This window comes from Ranitomeya variabilis, chromosome 5 (genome assembly GCF_051348905.1).
Source record: "Ranitomeya variabilis isolate aRanVar5 chromosome 5, aRanVar5.hap1, whole genome shotgun sequence".
Taxonomy (NCBI): Eukaryota; Metazoa; Chordata; class Amphibia; order Anura; family Dendrobatidae; genus Ranitomeya; species Ranitomeya variabilis.
The window spans coordinates 64,119,016-64,142,643 of record NC_135236.1 but is presented as its reverse complement, the minus strand read 5'-3'; the positions used below and the strand labels follow the sequence as shown (position 1 = coordinate 64,142,643).

The 23,628-nt window shown below is 40.2% G+C and overlaps 1 protein-coding gene across 1 annotated transcript in view; it reads left to right on the top strand.

Annotated features, from left to right (window-relative positions):
* LOC143774474 (zinc metalloproteinase-disintegrin-like VLAIP-B) overlaps nucleotides 1–23,628 on the top strand; it is a 64,885-nt gene that overhangs the window by 1,564 nt on the left and 39,693 nt on the right. Inside the window, exons 2-3 of the mRNA XM_077262101.1 lie at nucleotides 4,960–5,039; nucleotides 10,186–10,262. Coding sequence (XP_077118216.1) covers nucleotides 4,960–5,039; nucleotides 10,186–10,262 — 157 coding nt within the window. The remainder of the gene's footprint in view (nucleotides 1–4,959; nucleotides 5,040–10,185; nucleotides 10,263–23,628) is intronic.

Sequence of the window (23,628 nt, the reverse complement as noted above, 5' to 3'; positions counted from 1 at the left end):
TCGCTTATGTGCCACCATATAAGCCGTAATATCAATAACTAATGCTCGCTTATGTGCCACCATATAAGCCGTAATATCAATAACTAATGCTCGCTTATGTGCCACCATATAAGCCGTAATATCAATAACTAATGCTCGCTTATGTGCCGCCATATAAGCCGTAATATCAATAACTAATGCTCGCTTATGTGCCACCACCATATAAGCCGTAATATCAATAACTAATGCTCGCTTATGTGCCGCCATATAAGCCGTAATATCAATAACTAATGCTCGCTTATGTGCCACCATATAAGCCGTAATATCAATAACTAATGCTCGCTTATGTGCCACCATATAAGCCGTAATATCAATAACTAATGCTCGCTTATGTGCCGCCATATAAGCCGTAATATCAATAACTAATGCTCGCTTATGTGCCACCATATAAGCCGTAATATCAATGCTTCTATATGTCTGTAATACAGCAGGCAGCGCCCCTCACCAGCCTTTGTATAATATTACAGGTCCACAACCAAAAATCAGTCATTTTTGTGGTTCTGTTCCAAAATCATCTCCTGTCCTGCAGTCACCATCAGACCTAATTATCATTCCAGGAATAATTGGGATTTTTGTAACGAGCCCGAAAATTAAGAAACCTGTGATCCTCAGAGCTTCCAATCTAAGTTCCCCTCGGCTGGATGTGTCGGTGTACGTCTGCCCGGTACTGCCCCCTGTACGGCGCTCTCACCTGTGCACAGAGTAGTGTCCCCAGGATGACGGAGCCTCGTACTAATACTGATTCATGGGCAGCGGTGGCACAGAAATAGCTGGCAGGCGAGTCATGGCAAGCGCTAGATTGGGACGCTCTTCTATTCTGTGGGATTGGGGCTTTCCTTACAATCAGGATTCACTGCCCAGGAATGAAGAATGACTGGGATTTAGGATGTGATTGGGAGATGCAGTGCTGAGCGCTGGGAATATGGGCCCTCGGGGGCCACTGGGAATATGGGCCCTCGGGGGCCGCTGGGAATATGGGCCCTCGGGGGCCACTCGGAATATGGGCCCTCGGGGGCCGCTGGGAATATGGGCCCTCGGGGGCCACTCGGAATATGGGCCCTCGGGGGCCGCTGGGAATATGGGCCCTCGGGGGCCACTGGGAATATGGGCCCTCGGGGGCCACTGGGAATATGGGCCCTCGGGGGCCACTGGGAATATGGGCCCTCGGGGGCCACTCGGAATATGGGCCCTCGGGGGCCGCTGGGAATATGGGCCCTCGGGGGCCGCTGGGAATATGGGCCCTCGGGGGCTACTGGGAATATGGGCCTTCAGGAGGACCACTGGGAATATGGGCCCTCGGGGGCCGCTGGGAATATGGGCCTTCAGGAGGACCACTGGGAATATGCGTCCACTGGGAATATGGGCCCTCGGGAGCCACTGGGAATATGGGCCCTCGGGGGCCGCTGGGAATATGGGCCTTCAGGAGGACCACTGGGAATATGTGTCCACTGGGAATATGGGCCCTCGGGGGCTACTGGGAATATGGGCCCTTGGGAGCTACTGGGAATATGGGCCCTTGGGGGCCACTGGGAATATGGGCCCTCGGGGACGGCTGCTTGTAGATACAGTCTGAGTACATGCAGGAATGCCGTACATACATCAGGGTCCTGTAAGGAGGATGGGGGCAGATACTATCAGTATGTGAAGTGTCATTTTACCGGTCGGCGGAGAAGGAATTTCTTGTACATTGCTATATAGGAAGATGTTGCAATATTTACAGCAAATGTTGCTGCTCCGATCAGCATCGCTCCAGGCGATGTCACATCATTACAGAGCTTGTATGACTGGAAAAAAAGGCACATGTCACTCAGGTTCATCCGAGGGAGGGGAGAGGATGAAAGGGGATGGGGTATAGGTGCAGAAAAACTCATGATCCAGGCTGCTCTGTAAGAGCAAATTGTTCCTTCCGTCAACTGGATCGACGATCAGAACAAGAACGTTGGTCATGAAAATATCATAAATATTTATGTACTTCTAAATAAGCATCTATGCCTTTCCTGAACCCACGGACGGTTCCCGCTGTGATCAGCTCCTGTGTATTTATTACACAGACTATTAGTTTTTATGGTAAAGAAGCCTTGTCTCCTCTACAGTGAAGTGTGGACAGAGTGTCCTCTTTGTCTTTTGAGTTTGGAAGAAACATCTTCTGACTATATTTTTGTATGGGCCGTTTATCTACATCTACAAGTTAATCCTGTCCCCCTTTTCAAGACTAAATCTATTTAATTATTGTAATCTTTCAATATGTGACGCTCTCCATGCCCTTTGTCTGTTTTGTGGCTCTTCTTTGTACCTTTCCCTATCTCCAGGGCATCCTTTCTATAAACTTGTTCTCAGAACTGAACTACATGTTCCAGATGACGTCGCACTAGCGCTTTATAAATTGGTAGTGTTGCATTCCTGTCCTTCATGTCCATATACATAATAATATCCTGCTGGCTTTACAAGGCCGCTGATTGACATTGTGCTTTTATTTAGTTTGTGATCTACAGGGACACCCAGATACTTCTCTACAACGGACTCTCCTTGTTTTACTCCCCCAAGAACATATGGCGCCTGCAATTTATTAGGAGTCACATTACAATTTAGTAATTTTTGGCAGCCATCAAGGGGTACATTGTGGCTAACAAATCTGCAAAATAAGTTGATCTGTTGGTAAAATATGTCCATACATTATAAAGGTCAATAATAACCTTTAATAAGTGTTTTTTTTCTTGGTTTTTACATCCAGTTGTATTGCTGTACTATGAGCTCAGCGATGACTATGAAAATGTGAGTTTGCCGATAAGTTTTTCATCTTTTTTTGATAGTTTCCTGCTCCATTAGCTTTATACTCACTTTTATCTGACTGATATCACGAGAAACTGATGATCTATCATGTTGTCATAATGGAAGCAGGGGTCATATCTTGTCAGACTGGTGATGTAATAGATGTATCAAGGTCAGGGTGCAGAACATCATATATTCATAGCCATAGTATGAGGGATTGGCGTACGGCCATATGGTGTAGATAATATGGTGAATGAGAAATCTTTATATAGTTGCAATACAAAATTATTCACTTCTTTTGAATATTAGGTTTATTAGCAAAAATCACAGACTTTCTGCTTTTCCAATTAATCAATCAAAAGAACAAAGTAAATGACTCAAGACAATTAATACAACAAGTGGTTTCTCCAAATTAAGCACAAAATGTCAGTTTTACTGTCTACTGAAATCTCAGAATTATTCACCCTTTATGACAAGTGTCTTCAGTACGTAGTAGAGCCCCTCTGGTTGTCATCTGCTGCTCACATGATGTATAACCAGACACCAGCTTCTGACAGAATTCTCGAGGGATCTTGGCATGGATGATGACCTCCAGTTCACTAATATTCTAGGGTTGTTAAGCGAGTGGTCCAAAAAGTTAGAAGAAATCATTGTCTTCTACAAACAAGGAAAAGGATTGACTGTTCCTAGAGATACAGCAAGAAGCAGCGTTCATATGTTCAAAACTATAGGGACACTGGTTACACTACCTAGACATGGCAGGAAGTGGAAGCTGTCACCGACTGATATCATTCATGAGGGTGGCAGATGGTCAAACTCTTGTGTGATTGCCAAAGACCTGTACCAAGGTGTGGTGGCATCACATATTGAGGTTTCAGTTTGCACAGAAAGGCACAAACTAAATGCTGAAGGTTTCTATGCCCAAACACCAAGGTGTCATCTCTACTGACCCAAAACACAAGACAAGGTAGCTCCAGTATGCTCAGTCCTTTATAAGTAAGCCACATAGGTTTTGGGATTCTGTTCTGTGCTACGATAACTAACACTGGAAGTTTTCAGGCTTATGGATCAGAGGTATGTCTAGATGAGGAAGAATGAAGCATTCATAGAAAAGAACACCATTCAGTGAAGCATAGTGGGGACTTGGTGTTACCTACAGTGAGGCATGCGGGTGTCTTAGTAATGCCTACAATAAAGCATGCTGATGGCTTTGTAATGCTTGCAGTGAAGCATGCTGGTGGCTGAATAATGCCTACAGTGAACCATGGTGATGGCTTGAAGATACTTTCAGTAAAGCAAGGCAGTGAATCAGTGATGCCTTCTGTAAAGCATAGTGGTGGATTGATGATGTCCATAGTGAAGCATTTTGGTGTCTCGGTGATGAACTGTAGCTGCTTTGCTTCCTCTGGAACTGGAGACCTTCAGCGTGTAGTGGGCAAGATGAATTCAACCAAGTGTCAGGAGATCGTAAAAGAAAACATCATATCTTCCATGAGGAAGCTGAAGCTTGGACATCACCGGACCTTTCAATAGAAAAATGATCCCAAGCATACCTCACAGTCTACCAAGGTTTTGTCTCAGAAGTCCTGAAAGATCCTGGAGTGCCCTTCAGTCACCTCACCTAATCTACATATAAAAATATTTCATTGAATGTGAAGAAAGATGCTGCAGAGCAGAAACCCAATAATATTCGTGAACTAGAGGCTTTCACCCTTGAGGATTGGGCTAAGATTCCTCAGGACGCTGCTAGAAGCTGGTGGTTTCTGTTTGCAGCAGGTCATAACAGCCAGGGGTGCTCTACTAAACACTAAAGACACTGGTCATGAAGAAGTGACATGATTAACCTGTCACTCTCCGCAAGGAGAGACGATACTTCTTGGATCCCATGAAGAAGTGAATATTTCTGAGTCTTCAGTAAAAGGGTGTTTTTTGTAATACATTTGGAGAAACCACTCGTTTTATTATTTGTGTTCAGCTATTTATTGCTGACAGCATAACGTTTGTACATTTTGCAAATAATCTGAATTTACCATGGGGGTAATATAACTTTGATTATAACTGTCTCTATAGTCACACTGGCAGGAAACATTTTCTTATCAGTCCAGCCATTGTAAGCGCCTGATTAAAATGTTTACATTTCTTTTGTCACAGCGTTTAATGTACCTGAGGGGCAGAAATACGAGGTGGTGGTCCCTGAGAAAATCCATTCCCAGCACAAGCGTGATACGCAGGTAATTGACATATGCGTCCACTTCTGCTGTCCACATTGAAAGATCTCAGCGCAAGGCCATGTTCACACATTCAGTATTTTACATCGGTATTTGTAAGCCAAAACTAGGAGTGGGTGAAAAATCCAGAAGTGGTGTCCTGTTTCTATTATACTTTTCCTCTGACTCCTGATTTTGACTTAGAAATACTGAGGTAAAATACTGAACATATGAACGTGGCCTAGAGTGGTTATCTGCTCTTGTACCCTATCTGACAAGGCCCCCCCGAAGGCTGTACAGGCTTCAGGTTGAGATTTCATCTTAGACAGACTTTGAGATTTAGAAAAAGTTAATTTGACAAATTAACGCACCACCTTAGAGGATTAAAGTAACTTAAAAGGATTGTCAGGAAAGTCTGCGTCACTGTATGTGACTGGAAACCTGTGAATCTTCACAGTGCACACTGTCTGGATCCCCCGATGTCGGTGGTGAAATCGATGGGTCATGTAACTGCAAGGATGTGATATGTGTACTCCCAGCCACATTCCGACTAGACTTGTGCGCTCATGCTCAATTCACTTGCGTTGAGTCTAGCCAGAATGTGGACGGGGGAGTATACATATCACATACTTGCAGTCACGTGACCACTGTCTCATTCTCGGCATTGTAAAATCATGACAGCGCGTGAAACATGGCGCTGGGCAGTAGCCATGGGTGAGGTATTCGTTTCTATCACCCCGGCACGGTAGATGAAAGTGGTGGTCAAGGCTGGATGTTTCGACTGTGAGGGCGCTACACCCATCAGGCCGCATGTAACCTATGTTGCTGGTTTGCCAGGACCAGATGTTTCACAGTTCAATGAGGGAAACCACCACTCAAAAATAAACTCTTTACTGAATGGGAACTTGGTAGGAAATGTATATAAGACATAGCGGGCACACAGTCCCATGAACGTTTCCTTTATAACTTAAAGCATTTTACACACAGTGTCCTTCTTTCGTTTCTGTATTGTTCTCTGTCCTCTGTTTCTCACTAGTTCACCACAACACAGTGTTAACCTAACAGTCAATTCTGCGTCTTTTCCCTAAGGTACCAACATGGCCGAACTCCCGCATGGGGCAATCTATTCATCTCCCACACTACATCCTGTTTAGGCCCATTACCTTCAAGAGTTATTAAATCTCGTGGCTCTTCATTCTTTCCCATGACCCGTCTCCGGAAGCTCACTATATTCTCTTAGTCACTTCTGCTCCAGATCTCACTATCCCTTTTCTTTGGTCTCCTCTTACTTAGTGTCACACCAGGATGCTTTGCTGCTTACCTTAGACCTTTAGATCCACTTGCAAACCAGCCCCTATCTGACTTACTGACAGGAATTTGTCACTTTTCCTGCAACTCAGCCTCTCCTACTCTGGGCTAGTCCTAAATGTTAACTCTAACAGTCCCTACTGTCAAACTACACAAACTATCACTATTGCTAACACTTTTAACGCATATCACAAGTCGCACTGCACATCACAGTTCACATTGCATCACATAACATTGTACAACAATAAACTTGTTTCTTCAAGAAAGAAACGTGGACAACATGTCCATATCATTTCACACGCACTGTGAGGATTCACAGTTTTTTCAGTCAAATGGAATGACTGCAGACTTTAGTGGAAAGCCTGGACAACCCCTTTAACATTGACTCAAGTCATTAGCTGATGTGAAGTTAGTTATCAAATTGCACTTTGTTATGCAGTGGGATCCCTGGGTTATCTGCATTAAGGTAAACTTTGGTACATCTGCATTTATAACAATATGATATGAGCAGTGGACCTTATATCTGCGTATCATACTGCACATATGGTGCAGTGGTGGTCACCAAGATGTGTTCTTAGGGATGAACTTGAGCCACTTGGAGACAATTTGGAACATTACCGAATATGTGCGTAAAAGTGCCTTTATTTTTCTCATTGGGGCAACAAGGATGTAGGCAGTTGGATTTTCTTGTGCTTTGCATAAAGTTGCTGCTCCATACATGCAGAATCCAGTTATTCTCTAACCTCAGAAGGTCCCAAGTCCGGATAATTCCACTTCTGGATTGCTTTCCACACAGCAGGTAGCTTTCTCTATTGGCAGATGACGTGATGTGTGTGAATGAAGTCATGAGTGGAAACAGAAAGCTCTGTTCAGCACAAACAGGAGGTGGATTGACCGGAACTTGCGCCAACAGCAAAACTTATGCTATCAAGAAGACATCCACTAACAACACAAAAAGAACCTTGTTTGTGTTTATTTATATAGCTCCATCATATTCCACAGCTCTTTAAAGGTATTGTCATCACTGACCCCATTGGGACTCAGCCTAAATTTCAGATCAGTATATATTTTAGAGTGTGGGAAGAAACTGCAGGAAACCCACACAAACATGAGAAGAACATACAAACTCCTTGCAGATGTTGTCCTTGGTCGGATTTGAACACAGGAGCCCAGCGCTGCAAAGTAACAGTGCTTACTACTGAGCCACCTAACATTTTATCACTTACCCAATGACAGCCTGGGAACCTTTAATTTTTGTAAATTGTGCACTGCTTACTCCTTCGTGAGATGGTTCGGTTTCAGTTGTGTTTTCTAGAGGTTTGTGAAAAATCATTGTGAAGCAAGAATTGTAAAATGTGGTCAACTTAAAGAGAACCTGTCATGTGAAAAAAACACACTATTCGCTATTAACCTGAAAATATGGGTTAATCCAGGGTCGGATTGGGTTGCCTGGGGCCCACAGAATGAGTTGACTCTAGGGGCCCACCCTACAGCTATGTGCAGATATCTAGTAGCCGTTATCCCCGTTATAGTGGAGCGTTGACAGGAAAACACAGGCAGTTCCTACACATCTACTGTGCGCCCCCATAACTGGGATGTACAATTACGGTAGTTTGCATTAAAGGGTTCTTTGGTGAAAACAAGTTATCACCGATCCACAGGTTAGGTAGGTGATAACTTATTGATCGGTGGAATCCAACCATTGGAAACTGCACTGAAGAATGAGGAACTTTTAAGATTGAGCGGCAGGGCGAATATCTGACCGCAGTTCCATGCATCCTCTTTGGGGCTTCCAGGAAAAGCCAAGTGCTGCTACTTAGGGAATGAATGGATCAGTGGTCGAGTTGAATATGCCGCTCCATTCTAATGGGCAATTTTGCCATTCAGTACAGGTCCCAGCAGTCGGACACCCACTAATCAATATCTTGTTCACTTATCCTTATGCCACATTCACACAGTATTTGGTTAGTATTTTCTATCTGTATTTGCAAGCCAAAATCAGGGGGTGGAACAATCAGAGGAAAAGTACCGTATAATAGAAACACGTCACCACTTCTGTATTTTTCACCAACTTCTGGTTCTGTCTCGCAAATGCTGAATATGACCTTAGGACCCATCAAATGTCATGACCTGACGTCAGTGTGTGGCACATTACAGTGACGTTGAAAGCCACCAATGTATCACAGTACGCGAGTGTGAGGATGAGGCCCCTGATCGGTCGGCGGCCATTGAACGCCATTGGTGTGCGCCACACACTGATGTCAGCACATAGCAGTGACGTTCACTGGCAATCAGCTTACCAGAGGCCGCACTCTAACGCTCGGTCTTTGATAGGCTGGAAGCCATTTAAACGTCACCAGTATGTGTTGCAGGCTGAAAGGTGCAGCCTCTGATAGGCCCATGGTCATTGTAACAACCGTGGTTACCGGCAGGTCCTTTCTATATCCAGAATGGGGGCACACTGATCGTCCGGTGTCCTGCTTGGCCAGTCTGACCCTAGGTTAATCTGCAGGCTAATAGAGTTTTGAACCTGCCCGGCACCTGCACTTAGAGCCTCGCTGTTGGGAGGAAATTAACATCATTCTTCACCGGTAGCGTTCCGGATTCAGTTACAGGGATGACTCTAGCGTGGTTTCAGTCACCACTCTGTGTATAGAGAGTTGCTGTAGCTGTGCCCCTGGCCCTGACTGACAGCAGCTCAGCCTTTTTCGCATGACAGGTTCCCTTTAAAGAATCCAGACCTTCAACAGTCCTGATATACTGGTCCATCAGAGGATCCTCCAGAGAGCCCAGGTCTTTTTTCTCAGCTGGTGAGGTGGATCCTAGAAGTCTTTTGGTCCAGATGATCAGTTGTAATACAGCATGGACAGATGATGTAGATGTAGCAGGGTGGTCAGGTTGAAAAAAGGGGCTGTAGACCCTGGATGGAAATTGAAGAAGTTGAATTGTAGTTTACTAGGAAGCCGGAGGCTCAGTGAAAAGGAGATTAACGAGGCAAAATTGAAGTAATGGCACAAGGTCCTAGTGATGAAGTGGAGCAAAGTATGTCACTGGGTCCTGGGCAGCAGAGCTGGGTAAGTCCGGAGGCTCATTGGATAGCAAAGCAAAGCTGAACATTGGAGCAGAGCCAGACAACGTTGTTGTGGTGGATATGTCAAGCGGCTCAATGTAGAGATGGGACAGTGGTGTCCAATGGATAGGTATCCGGCTCTAATGCGGTGTCCACCTCTTGTCAGAGGTGGACACCTATCCAGTGGACACCACTGGCTACTTGCATGATAGTTTTCCAGTGGATTCCGGATCTATACTGCATTGTATTACCCTACCATACCTGGAATATAGGCCCTTAGAACAACCACTGTGTGGAATATATGTCCTTCATTTAGCCCTCCTATTAGGAGGCTCTCTACACATACGTCATCCCATACTGGGAGATCTTTATAGTTTTATTATTTTGAATAACAGCAGTCGGCACACTGATGAAGGTCTATACATGACCGAAACGTCTGTACATATACTGGACTGCATTAAAGTTTTTCACGGATTACCCTAGTTGAGTGTCAAGTTCTATTTCTATTTACATATTGGTTTGGGAACCTACTTGTGCACCTCCATAGTTGTGCCACGGTACACTCTTTACTTAAAATGTGTGACCATTACTTTGTGTGGCCCTGTTTAGGTGACCTCTTTATGGTTGACACCTTATAGTCATCCTGTAACTTCTCCGTCCTACATTATGATAACGAGTCATGGTGGATCTTCAATGCTTTCTGCCTCCATCCCTGACTATAATGTGGGCAGCTGTACTTTTTTTCCTGACATTTGTTCTTCTTATAATCTGTTTTTTCTTTGTTCTTCCCAGAGCAAGTATCCATATCTGGTCAAGTACAGGTTACATGTGGAAGGAAAACCTCTAGTCCTACATCTGGAGAAAACAGAGTGAGTCTCCCTATTATTACCTTGTATTACCGCCACCACAGAGGACAACCTCTGCCAGGACTGTAACTATCCAGCTCCGTGTCGGTCTACATTTCTGGATCAATATTTGCAGTATATCCTATGTGGACATTTTCATAGCTTCACTGCCAACCGGCTTTGTTTTATTGACTGACCTAAACCTGTCCTTACATGCTGTGATAATTCCTCGTGATGTAACCAGTAGGGCTGAAAATCAGGTTTTGCATAATACCAAATACTTCTGAGGATCACACAAAAAACTTGTAGCATGTTGGAAAATCAGTCTTGGAGTATTCGTTCTTCCTGATAACAGGGGTTAGAAAGGTCTTCAAAGTGAATCGTCGCCTTTTATCATCATTTCGTACAGAAGATCAATATTCTCGGCTAATCATTTTCTTAATAAACCTTTATAGCTATAAGTTCTGATATCATTGCAGTTGAAGGCAGGCCAATGTACTGGGGAAAAGCCGGGGTTTGGAAGCCATTTACGTGCTATATATACTTTTTTCGTGTTGCCACACCTTTCCCCAAAAATACCAAAGAAGGCGTTTAAAGTGTCCTATGTCCTCCAAAATGGTATCAACAAGAAGAAAAGCTCTGCAAACAGAAACCATCAATCTCCCAGGTCCATAGATGGAAAAATAAAAACGTAGAGAGTCTTTGAAAATGTCAAAAACAAAAAATGTTTTTACAAATTTCACAATTTTTCACACCTCCTAAAATAATAATAAAAAAAAAATTTGGCATCTCTGTAATCATGCCGACCTGCAGAATCATGCTGCCCCGTCAATTTTACTATATATATGAAGCTTAACCATAAAACAATGGTGGAATTCTGTATTTATTTTTTCATCATTTCACCGCACTCGGAATTTTTTTCCCCATTTTTCAGTACAGTATATGGTAAAGTGAATGATGTCATCCATAACTATAACTCATCCTGCAAAATAAAATCAGGCCCCCATACAACAATGTGGAAGGAAAATGAAAAACTTTATTGATCTTGGAACAAAGGGAGGAAAAAGAACATGAGCTCTGACTGGTTGCTATGGGCAACTAGGACAGTCTTACTATTAGCCAGCTGTAATATATCTGCCCCGGATATATATAATATGGAGCCGAGAACTATAACCGCCTCACTCAGTACTGTACACATAAAAAGCTGATAACAGATTGTAGGAATTTACAGTGTCGCCTCTGTGAACCCTTATCATCTGCGGTATTAATAATTAACCCTCATGGCGAGGGGTTTACCAGTCTATCATAGCTTGCCTACAAGTTATTCATGATTTATGGATCTCTCCTGTGACTAGGCCTCAGGCTCCAGAACCTGATATATGAAACCTACACTTCCCGTCATGCCTCAGCTACTAGCCTTCATATACTTATGTCCGACATACACCTACCATAGTCTACGTTCACATTTGCGGTCTGCGCCGCAGCGTCGGGCGCCGCAGCGTCGCCGCATGCATCATGCGCCCCTATATTTAACATGGGGCGCATGGACATGCGTCGCACTTGCATTTTGCGCCGCATGCGTCACTGCGGCGCCCGCGTCCGGGCGCAGAGGACGCAGCAAGTTGCATTTTTGCTGCATCCAAAATCAATGAAAAAAAGGACGCATGCGGCGCAAAACGCAGCGTTGTGCATGCGTTTTGCTGCGTTTTTGTTTGCGTTGTGCGTTGCGGCGCCGATGTGAACGTAGCCTTAGATGGCTGTTGACCGCACAATGGGTCGGACGATCAGTTAGCCGGCAGCCATCTCGTCAGGCTCCCCCATAAACATACGTGCGGCGTGCGCTCCTGTGTTCTCTATGTTCTCTATGTTTGGTGATGGGGTATTATATGGACACTGTACATTAGTATTAATCGCTTTGTAATATTCAGACCCTGCACATTGGCATTATTTAGGCACTGTATATTGGTATTATTCAGGTACTGTATGCTGGTATTATTCAGGTACTGTACATTGGTATTATTCAGGCACTGTATATTGGTATTATTCAGGCACTGTATATTGGTATTATTCAGGTACTGTACATTGGTATTATTCAGGTACAGTACATTGGTATTATTCAGGTACTGTATATTGGTATTATTCAGGTACAGTACATTGGTATTATTCAGGTACTGTATATTGGTATTATTCAGGTACAGTACATTGGTATTATTCAGGTACTGTATATTGGTATTATTCAGGTACAGTACATTGGTATTATTCAGGTACTGTACATTGGTATTATTCAGGTACTGTATATTGGTATTATTCAGGTACTGTATGCTGGTATTATTCAGGTACTGTACATTGGTATTATTTAGGCACTGTATATTGGTATTATTCAGGTACAGTACATTGGTATTATTCAGGTACTGTATATTGGCATTATTTAGGCACTGTATATTGGTATTATTCAGGTACTGTATGCTGGTATTATTCAGGTACTGTACATTGGTATTATTCAGGCACTGTATATTGGTATTATTCAGGCACTGTATATTGGTATTATTCAGGTACTGTATATTGGTATTATTCAGGTACAGTACATTGGTATTATTCAGGTACTGTATATTGGTATTATTCAGGTACAGTACATTGGTATTATTCAGGTACTGTATATTGGTATTATTCAGGTACAGTACATTGGTATTATTCAGGTACTGTATATTGGTATTATTCAGGTACAGTACATTGGTATTATTCAGGTACTGTATATTGGTATTATTCAGGTACTGTACATTGGTATTATTCAGGTACTGTATATTGGTATTATTCAGGTACTGTATATTGGTATTATTCAGGTACTGTACATTGGTATTATTCAGGCACTGTATATTGGTATTATTCAGGCACTGTATATTGGTATTATTCAGGTACTGTACATTGGTATTATTCAGGTACTGTACATTGGTATTATTCAGGTACTGTATATTGGTATTATTCAGGAACAGTACATTGGTATTATTCAGGCACTGTATATTGGTATTATTCAGGCACTGTATATTGGTATTATTCAGGTACTGTACATTGGTATTATTCAGGTACTGTACATTGGTATTATTCAGGTACTGTATATTGGTATTATTCAGGTACAGTACATTGGTATTATTCAGGTACTGTACATTGGTATTATTCAGGTACTGTATATTGGTATTATTCAGGTACTGTATATTGGTATTATTCAGGTACTGTACATTGGTATTATTCAGGTACTGTACATTGGTATTATTCAGGTACTGTATATTGGTATTATTCAGGTACAGTACATTGGTATTATTCAGGTACTGTATATTGGTATTATTCAGGCACTGTATATTGGTATTATTCAGGCACTGTATATTGGTATTATTCAGGTACTGTATGCTGGTATTATTCAGGTACTGTATATTGGTATTATTCAGGTACAGTACATTGGTATTATTCAGGTACTGTATATTGGTATTATTCAGGTACAGTACATTGGTATTATTCAGGTACTGTATATTGGTATTATTCAGGCACTGTATATTGGTATTATTCAGGTACTGTATGCTGGTATTATTCAGGTACTGTACATTGGTATTATTCAGGCACTGTATATTGGTATTATTCAGGCACTGTATATTGGTATTATTCAGGTACTGTATATTGGTATTATTCAGGTACAGTACATTGGTATTATTCAGGTACTGTATATTGGTATTATTCAGATACAGTACATTGGTATTATTTAGGTACTGTACATTGGTATTATTCAGGTACTGTATATTGGTATTATTCAGGTACAGTACATTGGTATTATTCAGGTACTGTATATTGGTATTATTCAGGTACATTACATTGGTATTATTCAGGTACTGTATATTGGTATTATTCAGGTACTGTATATTGGTATTATTCAGGCACTGTATATTGGTATTATTCAGGTACTGTACATTGGTATTATTCAGGCACTGTACATTGGTATTATTCAGGTACTGTACATTGGTATTATTCAGGTACTGTATATTGATATTATTCAGGTACAGTACATTGGTATTATTCAGGTACTGTATATTGGTATTATTCAGGTACTGTATATTGGTATTATTCAGGTACAGTACATTGGTATTATTCAGGTACTGTACATTGGTATTATTCAGGTACTGTATATTGGTATTATTCAGGTACTGTATATTGGTATTATTCAGGTACTGTACATTGGTATTATTCAGGTACTGTACATTGGTATTATTCAGGCACTGTATATTGGTATTATTCAGGCACTGTATATTGGTATTATTCAGGTACTGTATGCTGGTATTATTCAGGTACTGTATATTGGTATTATTCAGGTACAGTACATTGGTATTATTCAGGTACTGTATATTGGTATTATTCAGGTACAGTACATTGGTATTATTCAGGTACTGTATATTGGTATTATTCAGGCACTGTATATTGGTATTATTCAGGTACTGTATGCTGGTATTATTCAGGTACTGTACATTGGTATTATTCAGGCACTGTATATTGGTATTATTCAGGCACTGTATATTGGTATTATTCAGGTACAGTACATTGGTATTATTCAGGTACTGTATATTGGTATTATTCAGATACAGTACATTGGTATTATTTAGGTACTGTACATTGGTATTATTCAGGTACTGTATATTGGTATTATTCAGGTACAGTACATTGGTATTATTCAGGTACTGTATATTGGTATTATTCAGGTACATTACATTGGTATTATTCAGGTACTGTATATTGGTATTATTCAGGTACTGTATATTGGTATTATTCAGGCACTGTATATTGGTATTATTCAGGTACTGTACATTGGTATTATTCAGGCACTGTACATTGGTATTATTCAGGTACTGTACATTGGTATTATTCAGGTACTGTATATTGGTATTATTCAGGTACAGTACATTGGTATTATTCAGGTACTGTATATTGGTATTATTCAGGTACAGTACATTGGTATTATTCAGGCACTGTATATTGGTATTATTCAGGTACTGTATATTGGTATTATTCAGGTACTGTATATTGGTATTATTCAGGCACTGTATATTGGTATTATTCAGGTACTGTACATTGGTATTATTCAGGTACTGTACATTGGTATTATTCAGGTACTGTATATTGGTATTATTCAGGTACAGTACATTGGTATTATTCAGGTACTGTATATTGGTATTATTCAGGTACAGTACATTGGTATTATTCAGGTACTGTATATTGGTATTATTCAGGTACTGTATATTGGTATTATTCAGGCACTGTATATTGGTATTATTCAGGTACTGTATGCTGGTATTATTCAGGTACTGTACATTGGTATTATTCAGGCACTGTATATTGGTATTATTCAGGCACTGTATATTGGTATTATTCAGGCACTGTATATTGGTATTATTCAGGTACTGTATATTGGTATTATTCAGGTACAGTACATTGGTATTATTCAGGTACTGTATATTGGTATTATTCAGGTACAGTACATTGGTATTATTCAGGTACTGTACATTGGTATTATTCAGGTACAGTACATTGGTATTATTTAGGTACTCTATATTTGTATTATTCAAGTACTGTATATTGGTATTATTCAGGTACTGTACATTGGTATTATTTAGGCACTGTATATTTGTATTATTCAAGTACTGTACATTGGTATTATTCAGTTACTGTACATTGGTATTATTTAGGCACTGTATATTGGTATTATTCAGGTACTGTATATTGGTATTATTCAGGTACTGTATATTGGTATTATTCAGGTACAGTACATTGGTATTATTCAGGTACTGTACATTGGTATTATTCAGGTACTGTATATTGGTATTATTCAGGTACTGTATATTGGTATTATTCAGGTACAGTACATTGGTATTATTCAGGTACTGTATATTGGTATTATTCAGGTACTGTATATTGGTATTATTTAGGTACTGTATATTGGTATTATTCAGTTACTGTACATTGGTATTATTTAGGCACTGTATATTGGTATTATTCAGGTACAGTACATTGGTATTATTCAGGTACAGTACATTGGTATTATTTAGGCACTGTATATTGGTATTATTCAGGCACTGTATATTGGTATTATTCAGGTACTGTACATTGGTATTATTCAGGTACTGTACATTGGTATTATTCAGGTACTGTATATTGGTATTATTCAGGTACAGTACATTGGTATTATTCAGGTACTGTATATTGGTATTATTCAGGTACTGTATATTGGTATTATTTAGGTACTGTATATTGGTATTATTCAGGTACTGTATATTGGTATTATTCAGGTACAGTACATTGGTATTATTCAGGTACAGTACATTGGTATTATTCAGGTACTGTATATTTGTATTATTCAAGTACTGTATATTGGTATTATTCAGGTACTGTATATTGGTATTATTCAGGTACTGTATATTGGTATTATTCAGGTACAGTACATTGGTATTATTCAGGTACTGTATATTGGTATTATATAGGCACTGTAGATTGGTATCATTTAGGCACTGTACATTGGTATTAGGCATTGTATATTGGTATTATCAACCCCTTAATGACAGCCAATACGTCTTTTAACTGACCTGAGATATAAGAGAATAGCCTCCCCATACAGGTGACAATCCAGCAGCTGTCGGCTGTACATTATAGCTGACAACTTGCTGCATCAGCCACGATCAGTATTTGCACCTTCCAAATCTGTTTAACCCCTTAGATGCTGCTGTCAATAGTGACTACATCATTATAAATGGTTAACAGAGTGTGGGGGCTTCCTCTTTATCCCAACTGATGCCCTCAAATCATGATTGTGTGGTCCTGATGTTGGCGATGACAATTCATAACCAAATAGCGACCTTAGAGTCTGACGGCTGTAGTAATCGGTTCAGAAGTTAGAGACATTTAGGTGGTAAAAATACACATTTTCATTCCTGTTATGCCACTTTGCATTAATTCCTGTAAAGCACCTGAAGAGTTAATAAACTACCTGACAGCAGTTTTCAATATGTCGGGGGTGCTTTTTTTAAAATGGTATCACGTTTGGGGGTTTCCCAATATGTGAGACCCCTAAAGTAACTTCAAACATGGATAAGTGCCGAAAAAAATAAATTTTGGAAATTTCTTGAAAAAAATGAAAAATTGCTGCTACATTTATAAACCTCCTAAAATGCTAACAAAATAAAATAACATTTTACAAATGGTCCTGATGTAAAGCCGACATGTGGGAAATGTTATTTATTAATGTTTTGCTGTGGTGTGACCATCTGGATTAAAGGGATAATCATTCAAATTTAGAAAATTGAAAATTTTTTAACATTTTTCTCAAATTTGTGATATTTTTTATAAATAAACACAAAATATATTGACCTAAATTTACCATTATCATAAAGTATAATGTGTCATGAAAAAACAGCCTCAAAATCACTGGGATTTGTTGAAGCGTTGCAGAGTTATTACCACATAAAGTGACACTGGTCAGATTTAAAAAAATTGGCTCCGTCACTAAGTATGCTGGTATTATTTAGGCACTGTAAGTTGGTATTTAGGCACTGTGTATTGGTATTATTTAGGCACTGTAGATTGGTATTATTAAGGCACTGTATATTGGTATTTAGGCATTGTATATTGGTATTATTTAGGTACTGTATATTGGTATTATTAAGGCACTGTATATTGGTATTTAGGCATTATGTATTGGTATTATTTAGGTACTGTATATTGGTATTATTAAGGCACTGTATATTGGTATTTAGGCATTGTATATTGGTATTATTTAGGTACTGTATATTGGTATTATTAAGGCACTGTATATTGGTATTTAGGCATTATGTATTGGTATTATTTAGGCACTGTATATTGGTATTATTAAGGCACTGTATATTGGTATTAGGCATTGTATATTGGTATTATTAAGGCACTGTATGCTGGTATTATTTAGGCACTGTAAGTTGGTATTTAGGCATTGTGTATTGGTATTATTTAGGCACTGTATATTAGATTATTTAGGCACTGTATATTGGTATTATTTAGGCACTGTAGATTGGTATTATTAAGGCACTGTATATTGGTATTATTTAGGCACTGTAGATTGGTATTATTAAGGCACTGTATATTGGTATTTAGGCACTGTATATTGGTATTATTTAGGCACTGTAGATTGGTATTATTAAGGCACTGTATATTGGTATTATTTAGGCACTGTATATTGGTATTATTTAGGCACCATATATTGGCGTTATTTAGCCACTGTACATTGGTATTATTAAGGCACTTAGAACAACTTACAAAAGATCACCCCAATCGTGAACAGATATATGTTAATATTTATAAATATAAAAAGATAACCATGAATATACCAACATTTATTCACCAGGGTGTCCTTTGAAGAAAGGAACTGGAAACCACTTAAACCAAGAACCAAAACCAATCACCAAAGCCACAGATGCACCAAAGAGACCAATTGGATAAATAATGATCTTTTATTAGTTTTTAGCAGTGATACAGTATATAAATATTAATAAAAATACAAAAAGAGTCACAAAATATCATTAAAAGAAGTGTATGACATGAACGGTATATATAAAAATAGATATGCAGGTACCCACAAGCACAGTACTAAAAATTATAAAATATATCTGTGCAAGGTATATAATCTCCCCTATTCCTGAGAATTTGATAAATTCCAATAAAAATCAAGTGAAAAAAATATTTTCAAAAACAGTGTACAATATGTGCAAAAATGTGCAAAGAATATTAAAGTGCCAATAAGAAAGGAATTGATATTTAAACAGCAGGATTACTCCTGTCCTGCACAGTGTTGCGCCCACAAAGTGCCAAGTGCTAAGGAAAATTCCCAGGAACTCAAACAGTTATATGTCTAATTACTATACCTTGGGGTGCCGTACCGTCCTGCCTACACACACGCCCGACACGCGTTTCAGAACTAAATTCCTTCGTCAAGGGAGATTATATACCTTGCACAGATATATTTTATAATTTTTAGTACTGTGCTTGTGGGTACCTGCATATCTATTTTTATATATATACCGTTCATGTCATTATTTATCCAATTGGTCTCTTTGGTGCATCTGTGGCTTTGGTGATTGGTTTTGATTATTAAGGCACTGTATATTGGTATTTATGCACAGTATATTGGTATTATTAAGACACTGTATATTGGTATTATTAAGGCACTGTACATTGGTATTATTTAGGCACTGTATATTGGTATTTATGCACAGTATATTGGTATTATTAAGACACTGTATATTGGTATTAAGGCACTGTACATTGGTATTTAGGCATTGTATATTGGTATTATTAAGGCACTGTATATTGGTATTATTAAGACACTGTATATTGGTATTAAGGCACTGTACATTGGTATTTAGGCATTGTATATTGGTATTATTAAGACACTGTATATTGGTATTATTAAGGCACTGTACATTGGTATTTAGGCATTGTATTTTGGTATTATTTAGGCACTGTATATTGGTATTATTAAGGCACTGTATATTGGTATTAGGCATTGTATATTGGTAATATTATTGCACTGTATGCTGGTATTATTTAGGCACTGTACGTTGGTATTATTTAGGCACTGTATGTTGGTATTATTTGGGCACTGTATGTTGGTATTTGGTATTATTTGCCACTGTAATATTTGGGCATTGACTATCCATATTATTTGGGCACTGTATATGGCATTATTTGACTGGGATTTTTTGGGGTACATCTTATCTGAGCGCTATATGCTCCTATGATTTGTGCTCTGTATTTTAATAATATATCAGCCTTGTATGGTGGCATAGTTCTGTAATATTTGGGATGTATATTGATATTTTTGAGTGCTATAAACTAGTGTTCATCAGATGGCTTTGTTTGGTACATATTTGGGTACTGTATGCTGGTAACTGTTTCACTGTAAATTGGAATTACAGATATTTGTTTTGCATTATTTGGCTGTGATTTTTTGGTACATATTTTTGAGCCCTATGTGTTGATATTATTTTGCTTTGTATATTGGTATTATTTTAGCACTGCACAGAGATTTTTTAGCTATAATGTGTATTTGATATGTTACTGTGTGTATTTGATGTCTGTATTGTGTGTTTGTCTGTATTGTGTATTTGATTTCTGTGTCTGGCATTTATTCTGTGTATTGTACATTTGATGTTTGTATTATGTATTTTTATTATCTTTGTATTGTCTATTTGTTGACTGTATGTGCAATCTGTTGTGTATTGTGTTTTTGATGTCTGTATTATGGTGTGTTTTTTTTTTGAGTGGCACGCCAGGCGGACAGGTTTCAACTGAATAGCCAGCGTAAGGGCACAGAAAAATGGACGTATTTCTCATGTGAGGATTGCATTGCAGTGTACGGACTGGCCTGGCAATCCTCCTGACCTGAGTATGACAGCTTGATGTATTTCTATGCTGTTGACACACCCAGGTCACAAGATACAAAGGTCAGTCTGAGGATTGCGATGCGATCCTCCCACAAGAAATCAGGCCGTCTGTCTACATCCTTGCCAAACAGTTCTACTGCACCACCCTGATCTCCTCACTATCCAACAACCCCAAGAAACTTTTTGACACCTTTCACTCCCTCCTCAGGCTAAAAGCACAAGCCCCTATCACAGACATTTGTGCTTATGACCTGGTCTCCCACTTTATAGAGAAAATAGATAATATCCATCAGGAAATCTGCTCCCAGCCACCAAGTGCAGTGACTCCCATCCCTCCCTGCATTTCCCCTGGCTCACTCTCCACATTCGATCCCATCACAGAAGAAGTCTCCGAGCTCCTCTCTTCTTCTTATCCGACTACATGCACTACTGACCCCATTCCCTCACATCTCCTCCAGTCTCTCTCTCCAGTTGTCACAACTCACCTAACTACAATCTTTAATCTCTCCTTCTCCTCTGGTATTTTCCCCTCCTCCTTCAAACACTCTATCATTACTCCATTATTAAAGAAACCCGTCGTTGACCTATCCTGCACAAAACAACTACAGACCAGTCTCCAATCTCCCCTTCATCGCTAAACTCTTGGAGCGCCTGATCTACTCCCGCCTTACCCAATACCTCTCCACTCATTCCCTCCTAGACCCTTTGAGGCCGGTTTCCACCCCCTACATTTGACAGAAACTGCACTCATCAAAGTGACCAATGACCTTCTGACAGCAAAATGTAATGGTGACCACTCTCTGCTCATTCTTCTCGACCTTTCTGCAGCTTCGACACTGTTGACCACCCTCTCCTACTCTTTAGGCTCCAGTCACTAAGCATTAAGGACACTGCTCTCTCCCGGTTCTCTTGCTATCTTTCTGACCGCTCCTTCAGTGTTCTGATTGCTGGCTCCACTTCATCTCTTCCTCTCACTGTTGGGGTACCTCAGGGCTCATTCCTTGGCCCCCTTCTCTTTTCCATCTACACGGCCCTAATTGGATAGACCATCAGCAGATTTGGCTTTCAGCACCATCCTTATGCTGATGATACACAACATCCCCTGACCTTACTCCCACTGTACTATGGAACGCCACTGACTGTCTGTCTGCAGTCTCCAACATCATGTCCGCTCTCTACCTGAAACTCAACCTTTCCAAAACCGAACTTCTTTTACTCTCGCCATCTACTAACCTCCCTAAATCTGACATTTCCCACTCCGTGGGTGGCTCCAAAATAATGCCCCAGCAGCAGGCGCGCTGTCGGGGTGTTATGTTTGACACCAATCTCTCCTTCACCTCCCATATGCAATCTCTTGCCCGCTCTTGCCACTTACACCTAAAGAACATCTCTAGAATCCGCCCTTTTCTCACCATGGAAACAACAAAACCCTCACTGTCGCCCTGATCCACTCCTGCCTGGACTACTGCAATGCTCTATTAATTGGCCTCCCCCTTACTCGACTTTCCCCTCTCCAGTCCATCCTTAATGCAGCAGCCAAGGTCATCCACCTGGCTAATCGTTACTCGGACGCATCCACTCTTCGCCAGTTGTTACACTGGCTGCCCATTCATTATAGGATCCAATTCAAAGTACTTGTTCTCACCCACAAAGCTCTCCACAGTGCGGCACCCCCTTACATCTCCTCCCTCATTTCTCTCTATCGGCCTAGCCAATCGCTGCGCTCTGCAAATGACTTTCGACTAACCTCTGCACTAATCCGTACCTCCCACTCCCTACTGCAAGACTTCCCCCGCGTTGCACCAATCCTCTGGAATGCTCTACCCCAAGAAATTAGGACCAACCACAACTTGCATAGTTTTAGGCGCTCCCTCAAAACATATTTGTTCAGAGCGGCCTATCACGTTCCCTAATCAAAGTAATTTTATGTGTAAGTGTGTGTATGTGTAACCCATTCACTATCTCCACCTACCCCCCACCCCCTGAAGATGGCTGGACCATCATTGTAAATAGACACCTGTACTTTGTATCTCCCCCACCTCATTGTAGATTGTAAGCTCTCACGAGTAGGGTTGCTTTATTTTGCTTTAATCATTATATTATTGTTAACGCTGTTACTTATGGCTGTTGTGTTTGAAACTGTTTAATTGTAAAGCGCTGCAGAATATGTTGGCTCTATATAAATAAAAATTATTATTATTTATTATTATATCCTAAGCATAATGTCCTGTACCAGCATCGGCAGCAGGGCGTTGCGCAATGAGGCGGTATGTATTGACAGCATACAACGTTGATTCCGGGTGGCTCTTTCACAGGTGCCACATCAGTGCACGAAAGAAAGGACTGGGAATCTACTTGCGTATTATGCCAAGAAATCTTGATGGAAAGTACAGCTAATGGAATTTGATATAGTGCTGGAAGATGCACCCCAGGTCGGAAGGCACTCAACAAGTTACTTGGGGAGAGCCGCTGGTCTACCTAAGTATGATCCTTGCTCATGACACATCAGGATCAAAGCCTCAATGACATCTTTTGCTGCTATTGCTTGGCCAAAAGGAAAGATCAAAAGCTATCATAAAGTTTGGAATTTGGAAATCATGAAACAAGGCAAACTTGACATCATCAAAGCCACAATGGACAGAGCAGAGTTAGCGAATTAAGATGGACTCAATCTGGACATTTCCAGTCAAATGAACATTGGGTCTATTATTTTGGCAATGATGACCTAAGAAGAAACTGTGTCGCTTTTATTCTCAACTAAGGATTGACCGGAACTGGCCTGAAGTCCATGATAGTTAGCTCGATATGCCTAAAAGGTTCATGTCGGTTTTTGAAGTCTACTCACCAACAACAGATGCCAAGGAGGAGGACATTGAACTATTCTACGATCAAGTTCAAAAAGAAATTGATAAAGACATCAAAACAAGACTTACTCATTATCATGGGAGACA